Below are 25,719 nucleotides of genomic sequence, written 5' to 3'. Positions count from 1 at the left end.
CAATGTCAATATGGGTACCACAGATATTTATGTAAAAGAAAAAGACGGGTTCGGGGTTGCAGTTTGCACTCCGGCCCCGTTTTCCAATTACAGAGCATAATGCGACTCAGTGCCGCACAATGCCGAATCATGCTGATGCTTAATTGGAACATGAAACGCACCAGCAGGATGCGCTGTGTTGAAAAAAAAATATTCATAGAGTTAGCAATAACCTCATTAATGTGTAAATAAAGTGGTATACATAATAATTGTTTGAAAAATATTTACGGTTATTTTAAGTAATTTGGATTTTGATTATTTCATTAACATTTTTTTCAATGTTTGTACCTTCATCCATACTTATATTTATTTTTTTAACATAATTTGAATTAACTTTGATTATTTCGAAAAAACTACAATGAAACGAAAGCTTTAAATTTTTTTCCAGCAATTAATAATTACAATAAATCGATTGCACGCATCAATTCACGCGCATTACTTTTTCTAGTGCTCGATTGTGCGAAGCGTTGCTGTAGTTGGAACATTCAACGTTAAGCATTATGCCGCATAAGGCCGGGACTCCACCAAAGCGGAGACGAGACGAGCGGAGAGGAGATGTTTTTTAAACAACCAATAGAATTGAGTTATTGACACGTCTCCTCTCCGCTCAGCTTCAGTGGAGATCGCTGTGCGGAGATGTGTAATATTTGTATGTCGCGATGGAAGCGGAGATGTGAGCTGTGCGCGGACGACGCGCAGTGGAGACGAGAGATGTGAGCGGCGTGCAGTGAGCGATGTCACCCTCCCCCCTCTCGCCCGCTAGCAACCCGCAGAACCCCGCGCGCGCGGAAAACATCTCTTCTCGCACAGCACACAGCACACCGCACACATCTCCGCTTTGGTGGAGTCCCGCGAGCTGAAAAACATCTCTTCTCGCACAGCACACAGCACACCGCACACATCTCTGCTTTGGTGGAGTCCCGGCCTAATGCGCTCTAGTGCTGTAATTGGAAAACGGGGCGGGAGTGCCGGCAGAAGTGAAAACGCGAGCGCTTTGTCACGTGTCCTGACGCGATTTTATACCACTTTTATACCCATTACAGAAAAAGTGCTCAACGCCGCTAAAGAAGTTTTCACTTGAAAAAGCTGTGTCGCAGGCTGCTCAGTATACGCTCGGCTCACTCATTTTTCAAATAGGTAACAGAAAAAGTATTAATTAATTAAATAATTAACGTTAATTAAAACTCGGGGCCTCACACACAAAAACAACCGTCCACACTGAGCGCCGAGCGAATACCGAGCGCATATTTTGAAGTTTGAGCATGCACAAAAACCGACAGATGCCGGCTCGCCCTGAGCGCGCGTCTCCAACTATTGAGCGGCTCGGCCATGAGCCGCTCATTCGCCATGCTCAAGGCTTATAACGTTACTGGGGTAGGTACAGAAAAATCAAAATCTTCAAAAATTGCGTAGGTACCTAACGTACTTGAACCCTCCCACAATCAGATATACAGCTAGGCCGTATTGAGAAAGAGCGCTGGAAACTTATAAGCGCTTACCGGCGCTGGTTCGTTCTACACAAAGGAAGCAGGTTGAAGCAGACCAAGACAAATTTTATATGGCAGCGCCTAGCGCTGACCAGCGCGTGTTGAAGCTTGTCGGCACCATTCCTTTTTCCATGCGCGGGTTAGGTACCAGCGCGAGCGCTCTCAGGCGCTTGTAAGTTTCCAGTTTTCTTTCTCCATACGCCCTTAGACACCCTTAGTCAACGTTCGGCCTAGTCATTCAATTGACGGCGACAATATTAAGTTACATGCGAATCTTCCTACTTTTCGGCAGAGCATCTTCAGTCAGTGAAAGCAGTCAGTTTCATAGTTATTGCTTCGTAGCAAAGCTGCATAGTACATCTAGTGCAAAAGAACAAAGATTCCAGATATAAACGAAAAATAAAACAAATGTTCCTTATTAATAACTTTATTTTAATGTAAGTTTTCACATTGGAATGAAGATTTGGGCCATTTATCTATTTTTGAAATACAAAAAGGTATTTTTAAAAGGGATAACAGAACAAATTATAATAAATATGGGACAAGACAAAGATAGTCAAATACAAAATAACTTAGAATTAAGCTAATCCTCATCAAATTATCACAGAGCAACAAAGTAAATTAACTAGATGCTTCCACAAGCTATGTATACTTGTACATATTGGAATAATCAATCTCACATTGAGAAAATATGTCAATAAAGATTACTACAAACACTTGACATCAGTTTCACACTTTAAATACAGATACATACACTTAATTAATATTCCATGAGGATTTGCTACTATTTAAATTATGTTAAATCTACATTAGTAGTCATTAAATCTCTTGTGGGATGTCCCATTACTTCTTCCAAAGTTTCCTCCTCGTTTGAAAGTTCCACCTCCCCTTCCTCCACCAAACCTATTCCTGTTCCATCCTCCGCCACCTCCACATCTGTCAGCCATTGATTGTAATTGAGGACTGATTATCTAAAAAAAAAAAAATATTATTAGCATTTCCCTGGATAAAAAAAATAATAATTATTGTTTATTTTCTTAATAATGTGACAGCATCTGAGGATGGGATCCAGATAATGTATAATGTGGACACCGAAGGCATGTAGCTGTATTAATGTACCTCATACTTGCATTCATGTCACGCTATCAAAAAACGTACCCATGCCAAAGGTATGAGGAAACCGAAAACTAACTGAAGTACATTTAACACCCACCTGGTTAGCTTCCTGTAAGACTGAGACCAGGTCCTTTGCTTGACGCGAGTTTGAAGGTGTGAAAAATGCATATGATGTTCCTTTTGATTTTGATCGTCCCGTTCTACCAATTCGGTGAATGTAATCCTCAGATGAGTTAGGATAATCAAAGTTTATTACATATTTAATTCCATCCACATCTGTAAGTATACAATGAATTAATTCAAATTCCAGTGCGTAGTCATAAAAAGTTCAAAAAAGCTTAGAACAGATTTATTCGTCTTATTTTACATTATAGATAATATGCAAAATCTGTTACAAACTTAAAAATGAACAATCATATACCACTAACAATCCTAATCATTGCAACTCAACTGCATTACTTACATGTATGAGTTACACAAACAAATGTAGAAAAAACATGTATCTATTGCCTCTCACTCGGAACCCAGGAGTCTTCTTCAGGGCGCAAACTTATTTCGGTTAGTCAGTAATCTCTCTAAATATCTATTGCCCCTTGAAAAACTCCATTTTGGCCGAAACAGAAAACCCTTGACCCTTCCTGATAATCAAAATTTTCAATCCATGGTCAAGTTTTTCAACAATGCACTTCTATAATCTTTATATTTGCAAATGTTTGTAAGTCTGAGTGCATCACCAGGTTTTCCTGAACTTTCAAGTGTATCCGAACTACGGACATACTATCCAGCTTTCCGGCCTCGGGTCCAATCAAAGTGAAAGGCACTTTGAGGCACCTTTAAATTGACGAGTTATTGCATTCTGCATACTTTTATTTACCAACTGCATCAGAAAAATGTCTTAGGTACATATCCAGTGCAGTAACATGCCCAAAAATTTGGGGCAGTAATCAAATAGAACACAATAACTTTCCGCCAGTGCCTCTGAAAATATAAAACAAATTAATTTTATATTTATATAGACACAGATGAATATAATAATTTGTGAAAGTAAAATGTTTTGTTTTTTGTGAAGTTGTCATGTTAGTCTATGTAGCTTACCAAGTCCTCGAGCAGCAACATCAGTTGCTACAAGAATAGTAGCTCTGCCTTGTTTGAATTGATTTAATACATCATCTCTCTCCTGTTGTGTCTTATCACCGTGCATACATACTGCCGGCCATCCATATCGTCTAATATTTCTTGTGATATTTTCTACTTTCCTCTTGGTCTCAACAAATATAATTGTCTTTGAACCAGGATCTTGACTTTCTCCAATTTCTTGCAATAATGTATTCAATCTAGAAAAAATTATATATAAATAATTAACAGTACTAAAAATAGCAGACATGGAGATTTTTATTAATTCAAGTTGAAATCAGATCTTCTTAGAGGATAGAATATTATTAATATAATCATTAATTCATACATCTTAATTCATCACACTGAGCATGATAAATGAAAATAAATAAAATTAATAAAAGGTACATACTTATTTTCTTTTTCATGCTCTTGGCAAATATCTATAATCTGTAAAATGTTATGGTTTGCTGACAACTGCATTGATCCAATATTGATCTGCATGTAATCACCGAGATAATCTTCTGCCAGCTTTTTCACTTCTTTGGGCCATGTTGCAGACCACATCAATGTTTGTCTGTCTGGGCGGATTTGTTCAATAATTTTTCTGATTTGAGGTTCAAAACCCATGTCTAACATGCGGTCAGCTTCATCAAGTACAAGATATGTACAACGTTGCAAGTTGGTAGTACCCTTCTCTAGAAAATCAATAAGTCTTCCAGGTGTTGCGATGACAATTTCTACACCCCTTTCCAAGTCACGCGCTTGTTCCCTTTTAGGAGCCCCTCCAAAAATGCATGTGTTACGGACATAGGCCGCATTTCCAAAATCAGTAGCAACTTGTTGAATTTGCTGGGCGAGCTCTCTTGTAGGTGCCAATACCAGGGCAATAGGACCATCGCCTCGCCTTATAGGTTGTTGATTGTTGATATGAACAATAGCAGGTAAAATATATGCCAATGTTTTGCCAGAACCCGTTTGGGCAATGCCCACTAAGTTCTTTCCAGACATAGCAATAGGCCATCCCTGTGCTTGGATTGGTGTTGGGTCCTTGTAGCCCATATTAATGATACTTTGCATGACATAGTCTGGGAAGTTTGCTTCATCAAACTTTTCAATTGGGTGAGGTACATCTACACCACTGATGGTTATTTCATGTTTGTTTCTATAAGCTTCTACCTCATATGGTGATCTGTTTAGTATGGCTGGCGGTGGGTTGTAGAAATCTTTGTTGAATGGCTGTAGGGACATGGAATCCCAGTTGGGGCGACGCATGTTCTGCCCTCCTGAGAATTCTTTCTTGTTACCATATCCATTATTACCGCCAAATTTACCGCCGCCACCGCCTCCGCCAAATTTAGATCCACCAAATCTTCCTCCGCCGCCGCCGCCTCCAAACTTGGAACCACCGCTACCACCACGATTATTGTTCCAATTTCCAGACCTATAACAGAAACATATTACCGTTAAAAAGAAAAAAATCAATATTAATAGAAAAAAAACGTATATAGGTTTATTCTTCACCATAGAAGCGATAGGTACTTAAAAAAATATTGATAAGGTTTAATACCTATAATATTAAACAACTGTCAACAATAAAGATAGAATACGATCATACTAATTCGCTATGAAAACGTTGAGAAATTGAGCAAATGCAAAGAAATTATCGTGTCAAGGTTAAGTTATCGTAGATATGCATTGTGCGTGTAGTAGTTAATATACATTAAAACAAGATCTTATTTTAACATAATAAATCAAGAACATTATATACAAAAGGCGTGTCCCGTATGAAAATCAATAGTCTTGGATAAAATGGCGTCGACGTACCATTAATATTACCATGGCGCATGCGTGAACTGTGAAGGCTGAGGCGTGACGCGTCAAGTCAAAATGGTGGTCGTAATAAGTTTTTTACTTGACTTTATTATGGAAATTACACCATCTCAATAGCTTTTAGATCAGATAAAATACAACCACTATTGCCTACCATATTGTTAAGAATTAACAGTACCATAAACCTAACCATAACTTTGTTGAATTAAAATATTCATAAATTAAGCATAAAACAAAAAAATTATGGCACATAAAAGTTATAGCATTCATATAAAATAATTACTTACATTATGTGGTATTTTTTATTAAATGATGTTCAGGATATATTAAGATGTTCTATCTCTTTATTTAGCAGGGTCTTTCTGAAACAATAAATTATTATGTTTAGCTAACACCAATATCAAGTGAAAACTTCTGAGTAGAGCGTAAAATTAATAAAAATATTATCACAAAATAATATAAGAACAATAAAATATTATCGGATTACCTACTACAAAAGTAAAAATCAATAGTCAGCTATCAGCTAAATTTAAAATATGACACGTCTTACCTTGACCACTGCTTCTGCAAAAGAGATCTTTCATGAATCAATCAATCGCTACAAACTTCACTCTACTGCGGAGTTGCCATAAATAAATTAAAATTTCCTAATAATACGACTGTGATCTGTAGCTGTGTGTAGTTTATACTTTCATTTAATATCACTACTTGTATCACTATAAATAAATAATAGGACCAAGAAGCTTATATCTAATACACTGGAGATTGCGCTATGAACGTTGGCTTGTCACGATTATTAGATCTCAAGTGTATTAGATATAAGCTTCTTGAATAGGACCAAAGGATGTTAAAATGGCAGCACAAAAATTTTATGCCAAGTGCCAACCGATGAACGAAAAATTTTTGTTTCGTTCATTCAACAAACAGTTAGTAGAAGCATATAATTGTGCATATTAGGTACATATTATAATCTATTGACTATTAGCTGCACTCCGTGGTTTCACCCCCGTGGCTCCGCTTCTGTTGGTCTTAGCGTGATGATAGGTATATAACCTTATAACTATATATATAGCCTATAGCCTTCCTCGATAAATGGACTATCCAATACCGATAGAATTTTTCAAATCAGTCCAGTAGTTCTTGAGAAAAATACTAAGCTCATACATGACGTATTTATCTTATCAATGGACCCTGCTACAATAATTTAATCATTAAAATAATGTTTCATATTCCCTGGGCGTAGCATTGGCGTAGCACCAGTCAGGAGGAAGACGTGGGTTTGAATCCCGATTCGTGATAGAATCGTTTTTATTACAAAAAAAGACGGGTTGCACTCCGGGGCTGCCGGCAGAAGTGAAAACTTGATTATTAACGTTGAGCATGTTTGATATACATCCGTCTTACGCTTTTTCGATCAGGTCACGTGTCCTGACGCGAGTTTAAGATTTTATACCCAACGCCGCTAAAGAAGTTTTCACTTCAAAAAAAGACGGGTTGCACTGGGGAGTGCCGGCAGAAGTGAAAACTTGATTATTAACGTTCAGCATGTTTGATATTTTGGAATGGTATCCGTCTTACGCATGGAATATAAGGGCTAAAAAAAAAGTCCGTCTTACGCTTTTTCGATCAGGCCACGTGTCCTGACGTGAGTTTAAGATTTTATACCCAACGCCGCTAAAGAAGTTTTCACTTCTAAAAAAATCACATTTATTAAGTATTTGAAAACTAAATATCAAATTTTAGGAAGGTTTTTACGAGGTAAATGATAAATAATAAAAATAATAATTATTCATCTATTGACAGATTGACAGAACAAATCTTTAAAAATCTATTTTTTAGCATGGCAATTATGCATTGACATGGTAAACGGCAAACGCACAACTGACAACAGTTCATTCCCCTTCGTCTCTTTCCCCGTTATGAATGAGTAGAACACGAACGATATTATGCTCGTAAATCGTTCATCTAATAATTCAGAATCGGAAATACGAAAGTAAACGCTGTCTCGGACCGTATTTATCTTTTGTGTGATTATAGTGTTAATACATAAAGTAAATCGTTAAAACTCTTCCAGTTTTTTTAATTCGGGACGTAAAATGGCTATGCAACCTCATAGCAAAAAGAGAGTGTGCTATTATTATGATAGTAAGTATTGTAAAGTTTGTTGCCCGCCAACTGGGTAATTAGCTTATTGCATTTCTTTCTCAATGTTTCGATTTTCAATGTAAATGCTTTTAAAAGCATTAAGTTCATATGTATTATTAACATGAATATCTTATAAATGTTTTATATGTTATCATATTCGTCTTAAAATTTTTATCGCATTGTATGCTAAGTCATTACTAAGCGTCTGTACTCTTTTCTGAATTGTCATTGGCGCGCATGATTTTGTTCGTTCTCGCTGTTAATAGTACAGACGGAAATATGTCAAGCCGTAAAATGACCCGAGTAACACTATAATATAAAGTTAAATTTAAGTTTATATGAAAATATTGTGTTATTAAAATGATTGGTTTTATTAATTTTAGGTGATATTGGCAACTATTATTATGGGCAAGGACATCCCATGAAACCACATCGCATACGCATGACACATAATTTACTGTTGAATTATGGTTTATATAGAAAAATGGAGATATATGTAAGTTTTTATAATAAATATTCAGATATTTTATGGTATCACATAACTTATACATTGGTATAAATGTGTAAAGTATTTTGGTACAGGAATTTATTATGATATATTTTTGTTAATATAGCGACCTCACAAAGCAACTGCGGATGAAATGACAAAGTTCCACTCAGATGACTACATACGCTTCCTTCGCTCCATCAGACCAGACAACATGTCAGAATACAATAAGCAGATGCAAAGATGTAAGAATAATTTACCATTTGAATAATCAATACAAACAATTTTATTACTTATGTACATACTATGCATGCTAAATAAGAATAGGACTGTCAAGACGCCATATTGTTCAGTAATACGCGCTAACTTCATTACCAAAGCGTATGGTGTGCAAAAAAATCAATAAAGAAATTATATTCAGTTTAAATATTTAATGTATGCTTTGTTGGTATTTCCAATACATTTCACGCCAAATTTATTATGAATGAGTAGGATTTGAAAATAAAAGCACGTATGTAAAAAAAAATATATTATATTATTTCAGTTTTTATCAATCGGATAATATTTCCTCTACACCACTTAACACAGCGTCATCGTCGTCGTATTCTGAATCTTCATTGCTGTCGCTGTCACTGCTATATCCGCATTAACTATGAAAATGTTAACTTTTTATTAATACTGTTTCCATACCTGTATAATTAATTTATCCATAATCCATCAGTGAAATTCAATAAATAGTATTTTTTAATGAATATAACGATTATACAATAATTAAATATAATCATGAACAATAAAAAATAATTATATGAAAATTCTTTTTCGCACATTTTTTTGCTGGCAGTACTAATTTGACAGTTTTCGTGTGAAGTTGGCAGCAAGTGCGGTCCTATTCTTAGTTGGCACGCATATGCTTTGTTGATGATGTACACAATTATATTTGTTATGATTTATTATACTTTCTTTCATCTACCTTCTACTATTAGAGGAAAAACTTTTGTATGATTTTTAACCACCATTCAAAAATTAAAGAGGTTATGTTTGTCTGTCTAATATGTATATTTTGCAATTTTATGGTAAAATATTGTATCATCAAAATGTAAAAAAAAATATTATTAAGCTATGTTATTTTATTTTTTTATATGAAAATTGGAACATAGTCTTATTTTATTCTTTAACAGTTAATGTCGGTGAAGACTGTCCAGTGTTTGATGGTCTCTATGAATTCTGTCAGCTGTCCGCTGGTGGCTCTGTTGCTGCTGCAGTCAAGTTAAATAAGCAGGTAAGCTGACAGTTTATCTTAATATATATAAATCTCGTGTCACAATGTTTGTCCTCAATGGACTCCTAAACCACTTAACCAATTATAATAAAATTCGCACACCATGTGCAGTTCGATCCAACTTGAGAGATAGGATAGTTTAAACATGTAGGTATACCACGGGCGAAGCCAGGGCGGAAAGCTAGTATATTATAAATTAAACCGCTTATTTGTGATATAGCATAGTAGCACAATTTTACTTAAGTTCAGTACTCAAACATTTATTTATTCAATTAGACTTGTCTAGAAACTCATTTGTCATGATATAGCATTTACCACCCAATAATTCTATTTATGTACTTCAAATCTTAAAATTTTTGTTCTATATCCAAGAAATGTTAATAAAAATTTCATCACACAGGCATCAGAAATCTGCATCAACTGGGGTGGAGGGCTGCATCACGCTAAAAAATCTGAAGCATCTGGTTTTTGCTACGTAAATGATATTGTACTCGGCATTTTGGAGTTACTCAAGTACCACCAGAGGGTGCTGTACATTGATATTGATGTGCACCACGGCGATGGGGTCGAGGAAGCCTTCTACACAACAGACAGAGTCATGACAGTCTCGTTCCATAAGTATGGAGAATATTTCCCTGGAACAGGTTAGTCCTACTATCTTCTATATAATATAATGTTTTTAAATCATAATAGTATTAAGGTTTTTTGTGTAACAGAACATTGGCTTAAACAATGTCAGTTGTTAATAAATATTGATAATTATAAATTAAAAAGTATATACTTCAGGACATATGCTATTCATGGAGGTTCTCTTATTTTTGTACATAATAGTGTAAAATGCAAAGAACGAACTGACATTGTTAGTCTTTCTGTAGAACGGACCATTGAACTGTCCTGTGTTGAACTGGAGCGTTACATTATTGTTTGCGTTTATAGACCCCCTTCCAGTGACTATAATATGTTTGAGACAGTCATGGAAGAAATATTAAAGCGTTTAAGTAGGAGTAAAAAAAAAGTTATAGTATGTGGTGATTTTAATATTGATATACTTTTACAAACACAAACGGCAACACGAATTGTTAATTTGTTTCAGTCATTTAATCTGTATAAACTTTTTAATGAACCCACACGAATTACACCTACTTCTGCAACCTGTATTGATAATATATACTGCGACTGCATCTGTTTAGAGAAAAATATTCTCAATACACTCACTTCGGATCACTGTGGCCAGAAAGTAGTTTTTGAATGGGATTGTTTACCTGAATTTAAAAGAATTAATGTTAGGCCTATAACTAAAAAAGGCATTAATAAATTTAGAGATAATATTAATAAAAACCTGCCCGTACTGAATGATCAATCCTGTCATAATAATCCTTGTGAAATGTTTAAAAATCTTTTTAATTTAGTTCATAATGAATTTGAAAAAATATTTAAAGTTAAATCTTTAAATATTACCAAGGATTTACCATTTAGTAAATGGGCGACACCTAGCATACATAGGTGTAGGATCGTTCTTTATGAGTTATATGGTATGAAGCAATATAATAAAGACCCATCTTTTCTTAGATATGTTAGAAATTACTCAAAAACTTTTAAAATTGTTTGTTTTACTGCGAAGCGTTTGTATATCAGAGATAAAATACGCGACTCGGATAATAAAGTTAAAACAGTTTGGTCTATTATTAATGGTGAAATGGGTAAAAGCAAATCAAGTAATACCATAAAACTTGTACATAATGGCATGGTTATTGACAAAAATGCTGATGTTGCGCTTGCTTTTGAAGATTTCTTTAGTAGTGTCCCTGCTAGCATTACTAATAATTTAAACTCGTCTTCAGTACTTGCAGAGACCTTTTTGAGGGACCATGTTGCGGGGTGCAGTACATTATTTCAATTGCGTCACGTAACTGCTAATGATATTGTTACAGCATTTAAGACACTTAATTTAAAAAACACTTGTGATCTTTGGGGAATGTCCGTAAATTTAGTTAATAATATAATAGAAAATATTGCAAACAATTTAGCTTTCATATTTAATAAGTGTTGTGACTATGGTACATTTCCTAATTTACTAAAGCTTAGTAAAGTTATACCTCTATTTAAGAAAGGCGATCAAGAAGACTGTAACAACTATAGACCTATCTCGATTTTACCAACATTAAGTAAGGTATTCGAAAAGTTAATATTAAACCAATTGACTAGTCACTTTGCTTCTAATAATTTGCTGCACACCAAACAGTTTGGTTTCACAAAGGGGCGCTCAACCACAGATGCTGGAGTTGCACTACTAACACATATATATAAGGCATGGGAAAACTCAAAAAATGCTTTGGGGATATTTTGTGACCTCTCCAAGGCATTTGACTGCGTTGAACATTGTACATTATTGCGTAAACTTAATCACTATGGGATTAAAGGACAAGCTCAGAACCTCATAGCCTCATACCTGCATGATAGGATACAAACTGTAGTTGTTAATGGAGAACGTTCTAGCGGTGCGTCAATTAACATTGGTGTTCCACAAGGATCTATTTTAGGACCCTTCTTGTTCTTGGTATATATCAATGATCTACCTTATTATTTACAGGATAGGTGTGAAATAGTTCTGTTTGCAGATGATACCTCATTAATATTCAATGTGGATAGGCATGACCCAAATGTTGACGAAGTGAACAGTACTCTTTTACACATATCCGACTGGTTTACTGCTAATAATTTATTATTAAATGCCAAAAAAACAACTTGTGTTGAATTTTTACTACCTAACGTTAAAAAGTTGAGCAGAAATATTACCTTGAACGGGGAGGTATTACACCCTACAGAATCGACTGTATTTCTTGGGTTTACATTGGACGAGAAACTACAGTGGGGAGCCCATGTCAACACCGCTGCAGGTAAGCTCAGTTCAGCAGCATATGCAGTCCGAAAGGTAAGGCATCTCACCGATGAAGATACAGCTAGATTGGTTTATTTCAGCTACTTTCATAGTATTATTTCCTATGGAATTCTACTATGGGGCAGGGCAGCAGATATAGAAACTATATTTATCTTACAGAAAAGAGCCATTCGCTCTATATATAATTTACGTGCTCGGGACTCACTAAGAGATCTCTTTAAGAATACTGGTATCCTTACTGTACCATCACAGTATATATTTAATAATATTTTGCATGTACACAAAAATGCCGACGTACACACAAGAGTAGGAGATAGACACTGTTATGGCACAAGGAACAGAAATAGAATTGAAATGCCTTTTTTCCGATTAGCTAAAGTTAAAAATTCATTTATGGGTCAAGGTATACGCTTTTACAATAGAATTCCTCATAATATTAAAGAGTTTGGTAGTGCTAAATTTAAAACTTATGTAAAAAATATATTAGTTCAGAGAGCCTATTATAGCATTAAGGAATATATGGAAGATGAAAATCCATGGAGGGTTGTCGCGTAAGAACCACAGGACAGTTCTTTGGCATATTATGATATATTATGTAGTTAGATTTAAGTTACAGATTATGTAATATTGACAATATGATTTTAAAAGAGCAACTATGGAGTTTCTTGCCGGTTCTTCTCCATAGATACTGCTTTCCGAATCGGTGGTAAATGTTAAAAATACTTATGTAATGACGATTCGAAAGTGCTACTAAAAGTAGTCTAATTGAATAAATAAATGTTTGAGTTTGAGTTTGAGTTTGAGTATAAAAATGAATCCCAAAATGTGTTGGTAAGCGCAGAACTTGAGAACGGCTGAACCGATTTCGTTAATTCTTTTTTTAATATATTCCTTGAAGTATGAGGATGGTTCTTACGTAGAGAAAACGTAAATATGTACCACGGACGAAGCCGGGGCGGACTGCTAGTAATATTATAAATACGAAAGTTTGTGAGGTGTGTGGTGTGTGTTTGTTAGGCCCTTCGCTCATGGAGCTACTCAAAAATGACTGAACTAATCAGTAATTACGATTACAAACCAGTTACAAATTGTATCTCGCATACAACGCTACTCAAGTTATAAGGTTTCAGTCACTTGTCAATGTTTGCTCGTTCATTTTTATCATAAAAAACAAAGAAACTCGGGAAACCAGTTGCGTGGAGACCGGCACGACGCGTCGCGCGTGATTGGTTGCTAACGCGTTACTCACCAGTTAGTAACCAGTCGCGTCGTGTGCGAACCTCCATAGAACATGTATGGGCTGTGACGCTCAGGCAACGCGTTAGTAATTTGAGTTTGTGACTAGTTCTTTTTGAGTAGCTCCATGAGCGAAGGGCCTTACTCTTTCACGCAAATACTGCTGAACCGATTACAATGAAATTTAGCACACATATAGAAGGTAACTTGGATTAACACATAGGATAGGTTTTATCCCGGAAATCTCAGGGGAACGGGAACTATGCGAGTTTTTCTTTGATAACGCGGGCGAAGCCGCGGGCGGAAATCTAGTATATTATAAACCTATTTGAACAAAATATAATCTATTTTGTTTAAAATAAAAACGATTTGATTTTGTTTGAACTATAATATATCACACAAACTCTTTCACGCAAATACTGCTGAACCGATTACAATGAAATTTAGCACACATATAGAAGGTAACTTGGATTAACACATAGGATAGGTTTTATCCCGGAAATCTCAGGGGAACGGGAACTATGCGAGTTTTTCTTTGATAACGCGGGCGAAGCCGCGGGCGGAAATCTAGTATATTATAAACCTATTTGAACAAAATATAATCTATTTTGTTTAAAATAAAAACGATTTGATTTTGTTTGAACTATAATATATCACACAAACCATAATTTATACACTACTAGCGGTCCGCCCCGGCTTCGCCCGTGGTACATATTTCACAATAAAAGGTAGCCTATGTTCTTTGTCAGGGTCTAAAGATTGTCTGTGCCAAATTTCATCAAAATCGGTCCAGTAGTTCATGCGTGAAAACCATACATACATACATACATACATAATTACAAACCTTTCCTCTTTATAATATTAGTATAGATGTACTAACTTTTCACCCGCGGTTTCGCCCTCTTTCTCTAAAGCCTATTAAATTATATACTAAAACCCTCCTCAAGAATCAGTCTATCTATTAAAAAAACCGCATCAAAATCCGTTGCGTAGTTTTAGAGATTTAATCTGGCCTATATCCCCATCGAGAGAAAATTACTTTGTTTTATACTATGAAGTGATTGTGATACAGTTTTAAGTCCGTTAGGTCAATAGAACATAATAATGTTCACATGCATTTTTTTAAATTAATCTTTTTTTATTCAGGTGATCTTCGTGACATTGGAGCGGGTAAAGGCAAATACTATGCGGTCAATATCCCATTACGTGATGGCATGGATGATGAGTCCTACGAGTCTATATTTGTGCCGATCATCTCTAAAGTTATGGAGACATTCCAGCCTAGTGCGGTTGTGCTGCAGTGTGGTGCTGATTCACTTACTGGTGAGATGAGATATAATAATATTTAAATAAATATTCAAGGACATTATTACACAAATCGAACTAGTCCCACAGTAAGCTCAAGGCTTGTGTTGTGGGTACTAAGCGACGATAAATATAATATTTTATAAATACATATATGTATAGATAACACCCAGACCCAAGAACAAATAATTGAGTTCATCACACAAATATTTGCCCTGACCGGGGATCGAACCCGGGACCGTCAGCTCAGTAGGCAGTTACTTTACCACTGCGCCAACCGCGTCGTCAACGTCGCGCGTCGTCGTCGTCAAGATATAATATTATGTTGTTGAAATATAATATTATTTTAGTTTTATAGCATTCAAATGCTTAAAAGTTTATATTATATTGTTCTGTTCGGAATTATAATATCCTACTAATTAAGGGCTTGGTCTAGTAGTGCAAACAAATGCATCCTGTCATCCTATATGTAAATAATACAAATGTACTATGGGAAAGTTGCTCCACTAAATTTTTAAAAATTAAATCATTCGTATGCATAATTTAATATTCGTAATAAGTACCAAAAATGACAATTTGAAACAATTTTCGTGAAAATTACACCAGGTGATTTTTTTTATCAGTACACAAAATTTGCGAATACGTTCTATTGATATCTTCAAATGCATAACTCTATACATTTTTTTCGACCTAAGTTTCTTAGTGAAAGTTGTTCAGTTTAACTAATAAAACGGATAAACAAATTTTGTATATAATAAAAAAAAATGTAATGTTAACACGTCCGCTCGCATCAAAATTCATAAATTACATATATGCATCGCGCGGAACGCCGTCCTTATTATAGGAGTCGAGGAGGCGTGGTGTCGTGCGGCCCGCGTGTGCCGCAAACGGTTCAAGCCAAATCCGACTTTTGGCGCTACAGGTTACATCGATGAATCCACTGCGGGTAACGCAACGTGTGTTCGCGGTTCTACAGAACAACGTCTATGGATAAAACTGAAAAATTAAGATTTATTTTTTTTCTTCGTATTTTTCCAGGATAAAAAGTATTCCATTTTATGCCCAGGATAATAAGGTATAATTATACCAAGTTTCATTGAAATCGAACCATTAGTTTTCACGTGATGCCTTCACATACAGACAGACAGACAGACAAAAATTTTTTTAATCACATATTTGTGTTTGGTATCGATCCAGTAACACTGCTATTTATTTTTTAAATACATATTTTCAAAGTACAGAATTGACCCTTCTACGGATTTATTATATTATGTATAATATATATATTTATATGGATAAACCTAATAAATATTTTGCTAGCATTCTGATGCTTTATCGGTTGCACTGGATTTTTCTTTTCTTTTTTCAATCGCTTGAATGACATAGGATGGGTCCTTGATGGGCATGGAATGCTGAAGTCTCGAATCAATCAATTCTGACAGTAGGCAATTTATGTAAAATCTTGATAATGGTCCATCATTTTATTTTTTTTGCCTAAACTTATATATTCTATTTTTAACGAATGATTCACTCCAGTCCAAACAGCAAATAAGCAGACTTCTGCTTCTGCAACGTTTAGTTGTCCCTGAATTTGGAAAAAATAGTCATGATTCTTATCTATGACAAAAGTGTTATTTTTTTGCATTGTATTTCAAATATTAAATTTTTTATTTTTAACCGCATCTTCCGCATTCATCTCTTTTGCCGGAATTAGACATTTAACTTCTACTAGTCCCATTTTCCCTTCTTGATATGGGAGTGTATAAAGTAAATTTTTCTCGTTATACTTTTAAAAAGTTATTATTGTCATTTTGCTCATTAGGTAAAGTAATTTCGATATCAGTTTTAAGTTTTTTGATACCTGCAATAATAACGTCATAATCGCCTGCACATACTTATCGATTACACCCTGTATACAATCCACCATCCACATTCATAATGTTTTCCTGTCCTCCTCTCCTTTACGCTGTTCACCGATACATTTTAAATGAGTAAATCTGCTACCACTGAAGGATGTTTCATTGTGATCAGCAAATTTTCACCACTGTTGTCGATTATTTGTTTTTCATTTTTAATCAGCAATTGGGAATCATCAGTTTTGTTTTTTGCAGATTGGTGATGTACCCTAACAATACGTCGAAAAGGGAAAGCATCAACGAATTATCGTTTTATTCTTCGCGTCTCTGTTAAACTCAAAACTCAAACTCAAACATTTATTTGTTCAATTAGACTTCTTCTAGAAGCACTTTTGAAACGTCATTAGGTACATATTTTTAACATTTACCACCGATTCGGAAAGAAGTATCTACGGAGAAGAATCGGCAAGAAACTCCATAGTTGCTCTTTTTACTTGTTACTTGTGTTTGTTTAGTTCAACACCCATTGAATTTTCTATGTTATTGCGATCTTCCATTACATCTGAGTTTTTATGATGTGATGATAATCCATTCGTTTTAATATTGGTACTTAGAGTTGGTGGACTAAACTAGAAATGGTGGACTAAATTTGTCAGCGCGTCTGTAAGATCAAAATATAAAACCAACATCCTGTATTTAAGTTACAAAATTAATAATCAAACAACATGCCGCTACGTTTAAAATGACTAGAAGAAAAAAAAAACACCTCGACATATTTAGAATTTTGGAGTAAACAAATCATTTTCCCCGTATGTCCCAAGTTCAAGTTCTCAATATAATTAAATATATTTCGTATTTCTCAAACGAAAAATAAACATTTTTGGAACTTCAAAAAAAATATAAGTATATTATAAGAAAATTTATGAGCTTACTTTAGTTTAAAAGAAACATTCATCCCTTTACTGAAACCCCGTAAAATAAAGAAATTGTTGCCAATCACCTTTGTAATGTATTTGGTTTCATTAACTTTATGTTCGAAGATAATTTTTTTTCTAGTAAGTACATAGTTACACGCATATTTTTTTCGTTTATTTTCCATATCGAAATCAAATGTTTAAAAATACGAATATTTGCACAAAACTAAGATAAAAATAATCAATTAACAAAAATATTAAATTTAATGAAGTAGAGCAACTTTCACTTCGGTATGAAGGAAAATCGAGCGTAGAGCACACGTCAGAACGCTCCGGCCCAAGGAGCGCGACTAAAGAAATTCGCTATGATTTTTCCTAATTATTTTAAATATTTTTTTAATATTTAAAGAATTATCAAAATTCAAAAAAAAAATTTTTTAAAGGATTAATACTCATTGGTCTTCAACCAACTCGAATAAATTAATGGAAACAATAACTTTTAGCAGTATTTATCAATAGATTTTGTAAGGCAAAAAATGGGAAATTTAATGAATTTATAACGTTCTAATTAGGAAAATCATAAGTTTTTCGGCAATTGTATTCAGCAGTTTTTAATAACGACTATATAAGGATAATAATGTGCTGATCAGATTGTGTAAATTGTAATCGGTTGCAACGTAGTGAGTGCACAAACTTAGCTCGAAATGTCTTTGGGGGAAAGAGACTTATCTTGAAGGCCTGATTAAGGTAACATAAAGTAACTTTACAAATGTGAAAAAATTCACGCGCATTGCGTATATAACACTAATTGATAAACAAGAAAAAAAAATTCAGTTTATCATTTCATTAGCCGGGAAAAAATTGTCAAATAACTTGTTGAAAACGCAATTTTGCTAGACTGCAGCCTTAAGATTTAATGAATGTGTAATCTGTGATTGTAATAGTACAAAAATAAAATATTATTTATCGAAAAAGGATTGTCATAATAAAAAAAAAGACGGGTTGCACTCCAGGAGTGCCGGCAGAAGTGAAAACTTGATTATTAACATTCAGCATGTTTGATATTTTGGAATGGTTTTCGTCTTACGCATGGAATATAAGGGCTTAAAAAAAAAACATCCGTCTTACGCTTTTTCGATCAGGCCACGTGTCCTGACGCGAGTTTAAGATTTTATACCCAACGCCGCTAAAGAAGTTTTCACTTCAATAACTTTGTGAAGTGAAAAATTATATAGAGCACAAATAATTTGTCATAAGTTGTTGTTTTCCTAATAAGTATCATTATTTCAGGTGACAGACTGGGATGTTTCAACTTGACAGTGCGCGGTCATGGACGATGTGTGGAACTTGTGAAGAGATTTGGTTTACCGTTCCTGCTGGTTGGGGGGGGAGGGTATGTATTTAATTATTACATTTCACTAGCTTTCCGCCCGCGGCTTCGCCCGCGTTTTCAAAGAAAAACCCGCATAGTTCCCGTTCCCGCGGGATTTCCGGGATAAAACCTATCCTATGTGTTAATCCAAGTTACCCTCTATATGTGTGCTAATATTCATTGTAATCGGTTCAGTAGTATTTGCGTGAAAGAGTGACAAACATCCATACATCCATACTTACAAACTTTCGCCTTTATAATAGTAGAAGGATTCTTCTAAGACCTTTTGTCTTCAGATTTTTTTGGTAACAGAACCTTGTTTCTTGTGTAAAAGAGCCACTTTCCCAAGTTGTGATAAAGTTATTGATAGCCTCTAACACTTTTTTATATTATCATTCCTTATTTAAAACATCTTTTACAACAAATTTGAAAGAAGATAACTTTTATACTAACTTTTTGTTCTTTCTAGATACACAATTCGTAATGTATCACGTTGTTGGACGTACGAAACATCAGTCGCATTGGGCGTTGAAATCGCAAATGAACTACCCTACAATGACTACTTTGAATATTTCGGGCCTGATTTCAAGCTACACATATCACCTAGCAATATGTCCAATCAAAATACACCAGAATACTTGGAAAAAATCAAGAATCGACTATTTGAAAACCTTCGCATGTTACCGCATGCGCCAGGAGTACAGGTAAAGCATAAATTTGTTTTGTATTATAAATTTATAAAGAATAGAAAAAATTCGATCACGAGGCGGGACTCGAACCCGCATTCTTTCGCTTGTTTTGTATTGTTACATATTCAGTTAAACATTTAATATCATATTTTAGGCTTCACTTATAATCAATTCACATTATTTCAGAATCATAATTCCCAGTGATGAATTTTATTATTTATTTTCGTATATGTGTATTTGAAATATAATTTAATTAATTTTCATAGGTACAAGCCATTCCTGAAGACACTGTTAATGATGAATCAGATGATGAAGACAAAATTGACAAGGATGAAAGATTGCCTCAAAGTGAAAAGGTAATTGATCAAAATAATCTTAACATAAAACATCTTTGTAAAATGTATTATACTTCAATCTTTTTTTTACTTCAACTGATAATGTAATGTGTCGCGCTCGCAATTTCTTGGAACAAATTTTTTTTCGCATTTCCTTATTATTCGAAAATTTCATAAAATTACACTTGTGTTTAGTGAGATGATTGAGGCCACTTTAAGTTGTAAATAGCTACTAGATATGAGTAACAATGTGAGGGATTCCAACTCAACCATTTAACTAGACTATTTGATCATAATCACTGTAATGGTGGCAAACATCGACCGTACCAAATTGTTTGATTTAAATAAATTGTATAAATATCACACATGCATACTGATTAAAATTTTCTATCTAATAATATAAAAACACAAATAACACTAAACAAAAAGTCCCACAAATACCACACACAAAAGAGTGATAACCTTGAATTACCATTTATAAGAACTTTATACGGTAAGATAAACTTAAGATTTGAGGGAGCACAATTGTACAATAGCTTGCCTAAAGCAATTAAAGATTCCTCATCAATTACTATTTTTAAAAATAAATTAAAGACATACTTAACTAATTTCGATAGCTGATTGTGTTATACTAACTGCAAAATTGTTATTTCTCATATTTGTAAAAGATCATATTGTATTGTTCTTGTTTATGAGATAAATAAAGTTCTTTTAACCGAAACATCGATAAGCATTTGTTGGGCCAACGCTGCCAATTGTGTAGAGGGCACATAACATATTTCATATTGTACTAATATCAAACAACACTAATAAGACAAATGTTCCACAGGACAAGCGCATCACAGGCGAAGGCGAGTTGTCGGACTCTGAGGACGAGGGCGAGGGCGGGCGGCGAGACAACAGGTCGTACCGCGCGCCGCACCGCAAGCGGCCGAGGCTCGATAAGGACGTCGCTAAGGATGATGTTAAAGGTATAACACGTTTGGGGTCATCCATAAATTACGTCACACGTTAGTAGGGGGGGAGGGTATCATCAGGGTGAGACATAGTGTGACAAGGGGCAGGGGGGCTCAAAAGCTTTGTGACGTCACATGTGAAATTTATATGTGAAAAAAATCTTGATTTTATTAGCACTCTTGCTAGTTTCTTTCTCACAAGAATATTTAACATCTAGATCAGTGTTATAATTCAAGTGAGAAATTTTAATGCAAGTGGGGTATTTAATCTTACGAGTAATGAAAATATGAAACAAATTGAACTACAATTGTTTTTCTAAATATAAACGTTATTTTGAAAAATGTGTGACGTAATTTATGGATGACCCCTTTTTATTAGCTGTATGTGTGTATGTAACTGACTTCTTTAGGCTGGATTTTGACCCACTTGAAACAGACAGGTTTAATTAAAACTTTTTATACTTATCAAGGATATGCAATACTTTCATGAGTTTAAGTGTGTTTTTTAATTTTTCTTTAACTATTAATTTTTAAACTACTTTTTGTTCTATTTATATAATTATTCTGATGCCGATGTAATAAAAATTGTTGCCATACTTCAAAAACGGCTTGTTCTAATTTTATGAAATTTTACATGTTACGACTATATTTAGTAGGTCTGAAAATACATACCCTCAGTGATAAATACTTTCACTGTGTTTTAGTAAACTTCTTTTGATATAAATCACATGTATTTTATTTAAATAACGTGAAAAATGCGAAAGTATATTGTACCAGACCGGTGGACATGAGATTTACTTTCTCATAACGTCTCAATATCCCTTTACTAGATTTCCGCCCGCGGCTTCGCCCGCGTTTTCAAAGGAAGCCCCACATAGTTCCCGTTCCCGTGGGATTTCTGGGATAAAACCTATCCTATGTGTTAATCCAAGTTAACCTCTATATGTGTGCTAAATTTCATTGTAATCGGTTCAGTAGTATTTGCGTGAAAGAGTAACAAACATCCATACTTACAAACTTTCGCCTTTACAATAGTAGAAGGATTATACAAAAGGTCTTAATAAATATAATTTTCCAGCTGAAGACAACAAAGACGACGTTAAGAATGTAGCCACATTGGAGGAACCAAAGAAAGATCTGCCGCCCAATGCCTGATGCGTGCGTTGAAGGGAATAGCGTGACTGTTTAGTGAAAAGTGAATAAATACAAGTCGGTTTTGTGATACACAACTCGAAACTAGTGTTTGAATTAAGGTTTGGTTTTCATGAGTTTCGATAGACTTTATGGACACATCATTTTTTGTTTGTAAGTTGTAATATCAATCAATATGTCATACAGTTTTTTGGTTCTATACCTTTGATCATGGATTATCAAGTCAATTAATTAAAAATTCCTGTTAAATTAAACATAGGTAGTATTGTAAACACTAGATTTAAATTGCTATGTCTATATACAATTGAAACTCATGATTACCCTATAATAAAAATGTAAAAGACTGCTAAAACTGGGTTTTATAAGTTCCATAGTTAGAGGCTGTAAACTACGGCTAAGATTTATGCACACAATGTTTGATCTCAAATTCTTTTAGGTTAGTATGTATTAATTTAAATAATATAACAAACCTACTAATTGAACCTAAAATATTATAATTGATTATTTGTAAAATGTTCCACATTTTTTAAAAACTAGAGTGGACACTTAATATCTTTTCCCGTGTTACACCTAAAAAAAAATAATAAAAATAAAAGTAATTTTTTTTTATGAAATACTAATTTAATTTTAATAATTATGGTGGAGTTTATGACTGTATAACCCAGTTTTTGCCTCAATAAAAATCACTTATACTTAATTGTTAAATAAGAAATCAGTATTTATTTATAGAAAGATGAATAATGATTATTTTCGCATTTATTCTACATTTTATATTTGTTTAAAATATTTAACAATCAGTAAATTTGGCGTGATTATAATACTAATAAGAAGTATAAGTGATTTTAGTATGTATGTGTTGTGTGGTTCATCTAAATGTCATAATGGGTGAATGAAACTTTTGTAATTTATTATGGTGTTGAACTTTTCCCGTTCTTTCTATGCAAAAATTGCATATTTCTTCCTTGTAATGTCTTTAATCGTAAGTAATGTTAGGATATTTTTCAATGATGTATACTTATATTTGTAATTTTATTGTAATATCAATAAGGTTTATCAAGTTGGCAAACTTAGCACACATTTTGAAATTACAAATATTAGTATTAAACCGTAATAAGTAGGTGTTTATAACATTTTATAAATCAATTGTAGTAATTTCATTTTTATTAAACTCTGGCCTACTTAATAGTTAAAATTATGTAAATAATCATCACAAATCATACAGAAGATCTCGAATCAATGGTTTTTTAATTGAAATAAATTTCTCAGTTTTGTACAGTTAGGGTCAGCTCACACCGAGACGCGACGCGGCGCGACGCTGCGCGCACTTTTTTCATAGAGCGACTCAGAATATACTTTATTCACTACACGAAAAGATACACATTACATTGTGAGAATTCAGATTACGTTGCACCACGCAGCGCTGCGCCTCGAGGTGCCTCGCGGCGTAGCAATGTGTATCTTTTCGTGTAGTGAATAAAGTATATTCTGAGTCGCTCTATGAAAAAAGTGCGCGCAGCGTCGCGCCGCGTCGCGTCTCGGTGTGAGCTGACCCTTAGTTGAGTGATGAGTGACTAAAATAGCATCAAAATGTGAAAGAATAATTTTTTATTATTAATATTTAATTAATCCTTGCAAGCTGCAAGCAAATGATTTTATAGTTTGTTTTGTCGTATCAGGTATGATCACAGTTCTTTGTGATTGAATTTAGTAATTATCTAAAAAATACAAATACTTACATTAATGTTAATTGTTAGTTTATTTTATGTGCTATATTCACGTTTCGCGGTTATTTTAATAAAGGTGTAAAACTGAAATCTTTCCAATTGTTTCAATAACAGTAAAACTATACTTTTCACATAATGGTTATAACAGAAGCTAACTAATTGCAATATTGTATATCACAAGACTATCCCGAAAATTAATGTTATATTCATTTTAGTTACAATAAATTTATTGCATTTTAAATTCCATAAATATTATAGATTAAGGTGTATAATTATGAAATACATGATAAAATACGCTCTTATATAGGAATGTTTACTATTTGTAAATATACCAACATATTTTTATATTACCATTTTATACTATAATGATACTGCCGATTCATTTTGATTTCACTCAAGTGGTCTACACAAAAGCAATAATATAAATGGAATTCTGTTCTTTTCAAATAGTTCAGAAATATCTTCTTTTAACTGTAAGTGTAAGAAGATTTGGAATTAAGGAAATAAGTTCAAAAATTCAATTTGGTGTTATGTACTAATTAAACAGTAAAAAATTGTAATGTAAGTTTTATTCAGTGTGTCGAGGACTTGTTTTATGTGTTGACAATTTTTTAATTGTTCATGTGGAACATTACTAGATAAGTGTGTAAATATTATATTTTTTATTTGTTATTATAAGAATGTCTAAAACAAATATGTTGTTTCATTTCTAATTTCCTTACCTTGTCTACGCAGTACGTGGCAGTACCCAGCATTTTTAAGGAACCACAAAAATAAAGCAAACAATATTTATTGCGCACCACACAGAAAATCACAAATAAGGATTAACAATAAGTTAATAAAAAAAGCACAACAAAATATACTGGATAATATCTGTATTGTGTAGTAGGATAATAATTATTAAGCGTTGGTAACAGGTTAAATACTGTACATTGACGATGTTTATAAAAAAATCTCTGTATTTCTACAGAATGTATTCAAATAAATCTTGACATAGATACTTATTTTGAGTGCTTTCGCTTTCAAAATATAAGATAGAAAATAGCTCTCTTTACAGTTTTAAAACGTCCCCTGGCCTAGGGACGACGACTTTAGTCTAAAAGGAGTAAATACAAATCCCATGTAAATCTATTTGTCACAGAAGGTCCTCCTCTAACTCATTTATTTCAATACATATTTACAGATTAAATTTTCCAACTGGGTTCTCATTTCGACTATTTTTTATAAGTTAATTACCTCAAGAACAAGACTGGAACCGATTTTGGTGATTCCGTTTTTATTTGAATACTGATCCCATCCGGTTGGTCCTTTGAGTATATTATTTTTTTTTATAAATAATTATTATGTAGGTAATATACAAAATCAGGATGGCATCATAATAATTATTACGCTCTTAAAAAACAGTACATAGTTGTGGTGTATGTTAACGATCATCGGGGTATCTTAACATATTCTGCATTTCGGACATTCACGGTAATGGTACTCGATCATATTAACAAGTTTAATTATGTTTCATTTTTTATAGAGCTTTTTTAATCATTCGGTAACAATGATATCCATCCGTATCGTTGAATAATAAAAATAACTGCGTTAAAAACAACCGACTTCATAGACAGAAAAGTAAAAAATAAAAAAGATTTGATATTATTAATTACTAAATATTATTTAGATGTGCTATTTACTAAAAAGGTTTGATGTCGGTGCACGGGCTTAATACTAGTGTTTGGCACCGACTTCAAACCTATTTAATAAATAGCACATCTAAATAATATTTAGTAATTA

At 33.8% G+C, this 25,719-nt stretch overlaps 2 protein-coding genes and 1 non-coding gene across 4 annotated transcripts; 1 reads left to right on the top strand and 2 right to left on the bottom strand.

Moving 5' to 3' along the window:
- Positions 1-1,937: 1,937 nt before the first annotated feature.
- On the bottom strand, positions 1,938-6,211 carry Rm62 (ATP-dependent RNA helicase Rm62). 2 transcript variants are annotated; one of them, XM_090107815.1, is made up of 6 exons: positions 6,139-6,211; positions 5,876-5,950; positions 4,168-5,199; positions 3,738-3,976; positions 2,740-2,918; positions 1,938-2,497 (listed from the first exon to the last, which is right to left on the bottom strand). In XM_090107815.1, coding segments are annotated over exons 2-6 (1,614 nt in total). In that variant the 5' UTR covers positions 5,878-5,950; positions 6,139-6,211; the 3' UTR covers positions 1,938-2,335. The 2 variants fall into 2 exon arrangements, 1 of the variants encoding a protein (XP_089963941.1); XR_016457308.1 differs by lacking the exon at positions 1,938-2,497 and adding an exon at positions 3,106-3,620 and having other exon boundaries at positions 2,821-2,918.
- On the bottom strand, positions 2,568-2,703 carry LOC149904095 (small nucleolar RNA SNORA57). The gene has a single exon (XR_016457371.1). It is a non-coding gene; the product is annotated as a small nucleolar RNA SNORA57 (small nucleolar RNA).
- Positions 6,212-7,509: 1,298 nt separating the features above from the next.
- HDAC1 (histone deacetylase 1) lies at positions 7,510-23,487 on the top strand. The gene is made up of 11 exons (XM_090107816.1): positions 7,510-7,733; positions 8,117-8,229; positions 8,348-8,465; positions 9,399-9,499; positions 9,900-10,143; positions 14,781-14,957; positions 19,000-19,102; positions 19,551-19,785; positions 20,037-20,126; positions 20,935-21,076; positions 22,140-23,487. The coding sequence occupies exons 1-11, from the start codon at positions 7,685-7,687 to the stop codon at positions 22,214-22,216; spliced, it is 1,449 nt and encodes a 482-aa protein (XP_089963942.1). The 5' UTR covers positions 7,510-7,684; the 3' UTR covers positions 22,217-23,487.
- Positions 23,488-25,719: the final 2,232 nt, after the last annotated feature.

Source organism: Colias eurytheme, chromosome 12 (genome assembly GCF_061535395.1).
Source record: "Colias eurytheme isolate Ceu_HAF_F1 chromosome 12, ilColEury1 Martin Lab GWU primary, whole genome shotgun sequence".
Taxonomy (NCBI): domain Eukaryota; kingdom Metazoa; phylum Arthropoda; class Insecta; order Lepidoptera; family Pieridae; genus Colias; species Colias eurytheme.
The sequence above is the reverse complement of the archived record's forward strand: the minus strand, read 5'-3'. Positions and strand labels throughout refer to the sequence as shown.

Excerpts from the sequence above, each read along its gene's own strand:
- Rm62 (XM_090107815.1), bottom strand. Across the intron at positions 2,919-3,737 it reads TGTTGCTGCTCGAGGACTTG|ATGTGGATGGAATTAAATAT; the intron begins GTAAGCTACATA and ends GTATACTTACAG. Across the intron at positions 2,498-2,739 it reads TCTTACAGGAAGCTAACCAG|ATAATCAGTCCTCAATTACA; the intron begins GTGGGTGTTAAA and ends TTTTTTTTTTAG.
- HDAC1 (XM_090107816.1), top strand. The coding sequence starts at position 7,685 with ATGGCTATGCAACCTCATAGCAAAAAGAGAGTGTGCTATTATTATGAT. Across the intron at positions 7,734-8,116 it reads AGTGTGCTATTATTATGATA|GTGATATTGGCAACTATTAT; the intron begins GTAAGTATTGTA and ends TATTAATTTTAG. Across the intron at positions 8,230-8,347 it reads ATAGAAAAATGGAGATATAT|CGACCTCACAAAGCAACTGC; the intron begins GTAAGTTTTTAT and ends TTGTTAATATAG.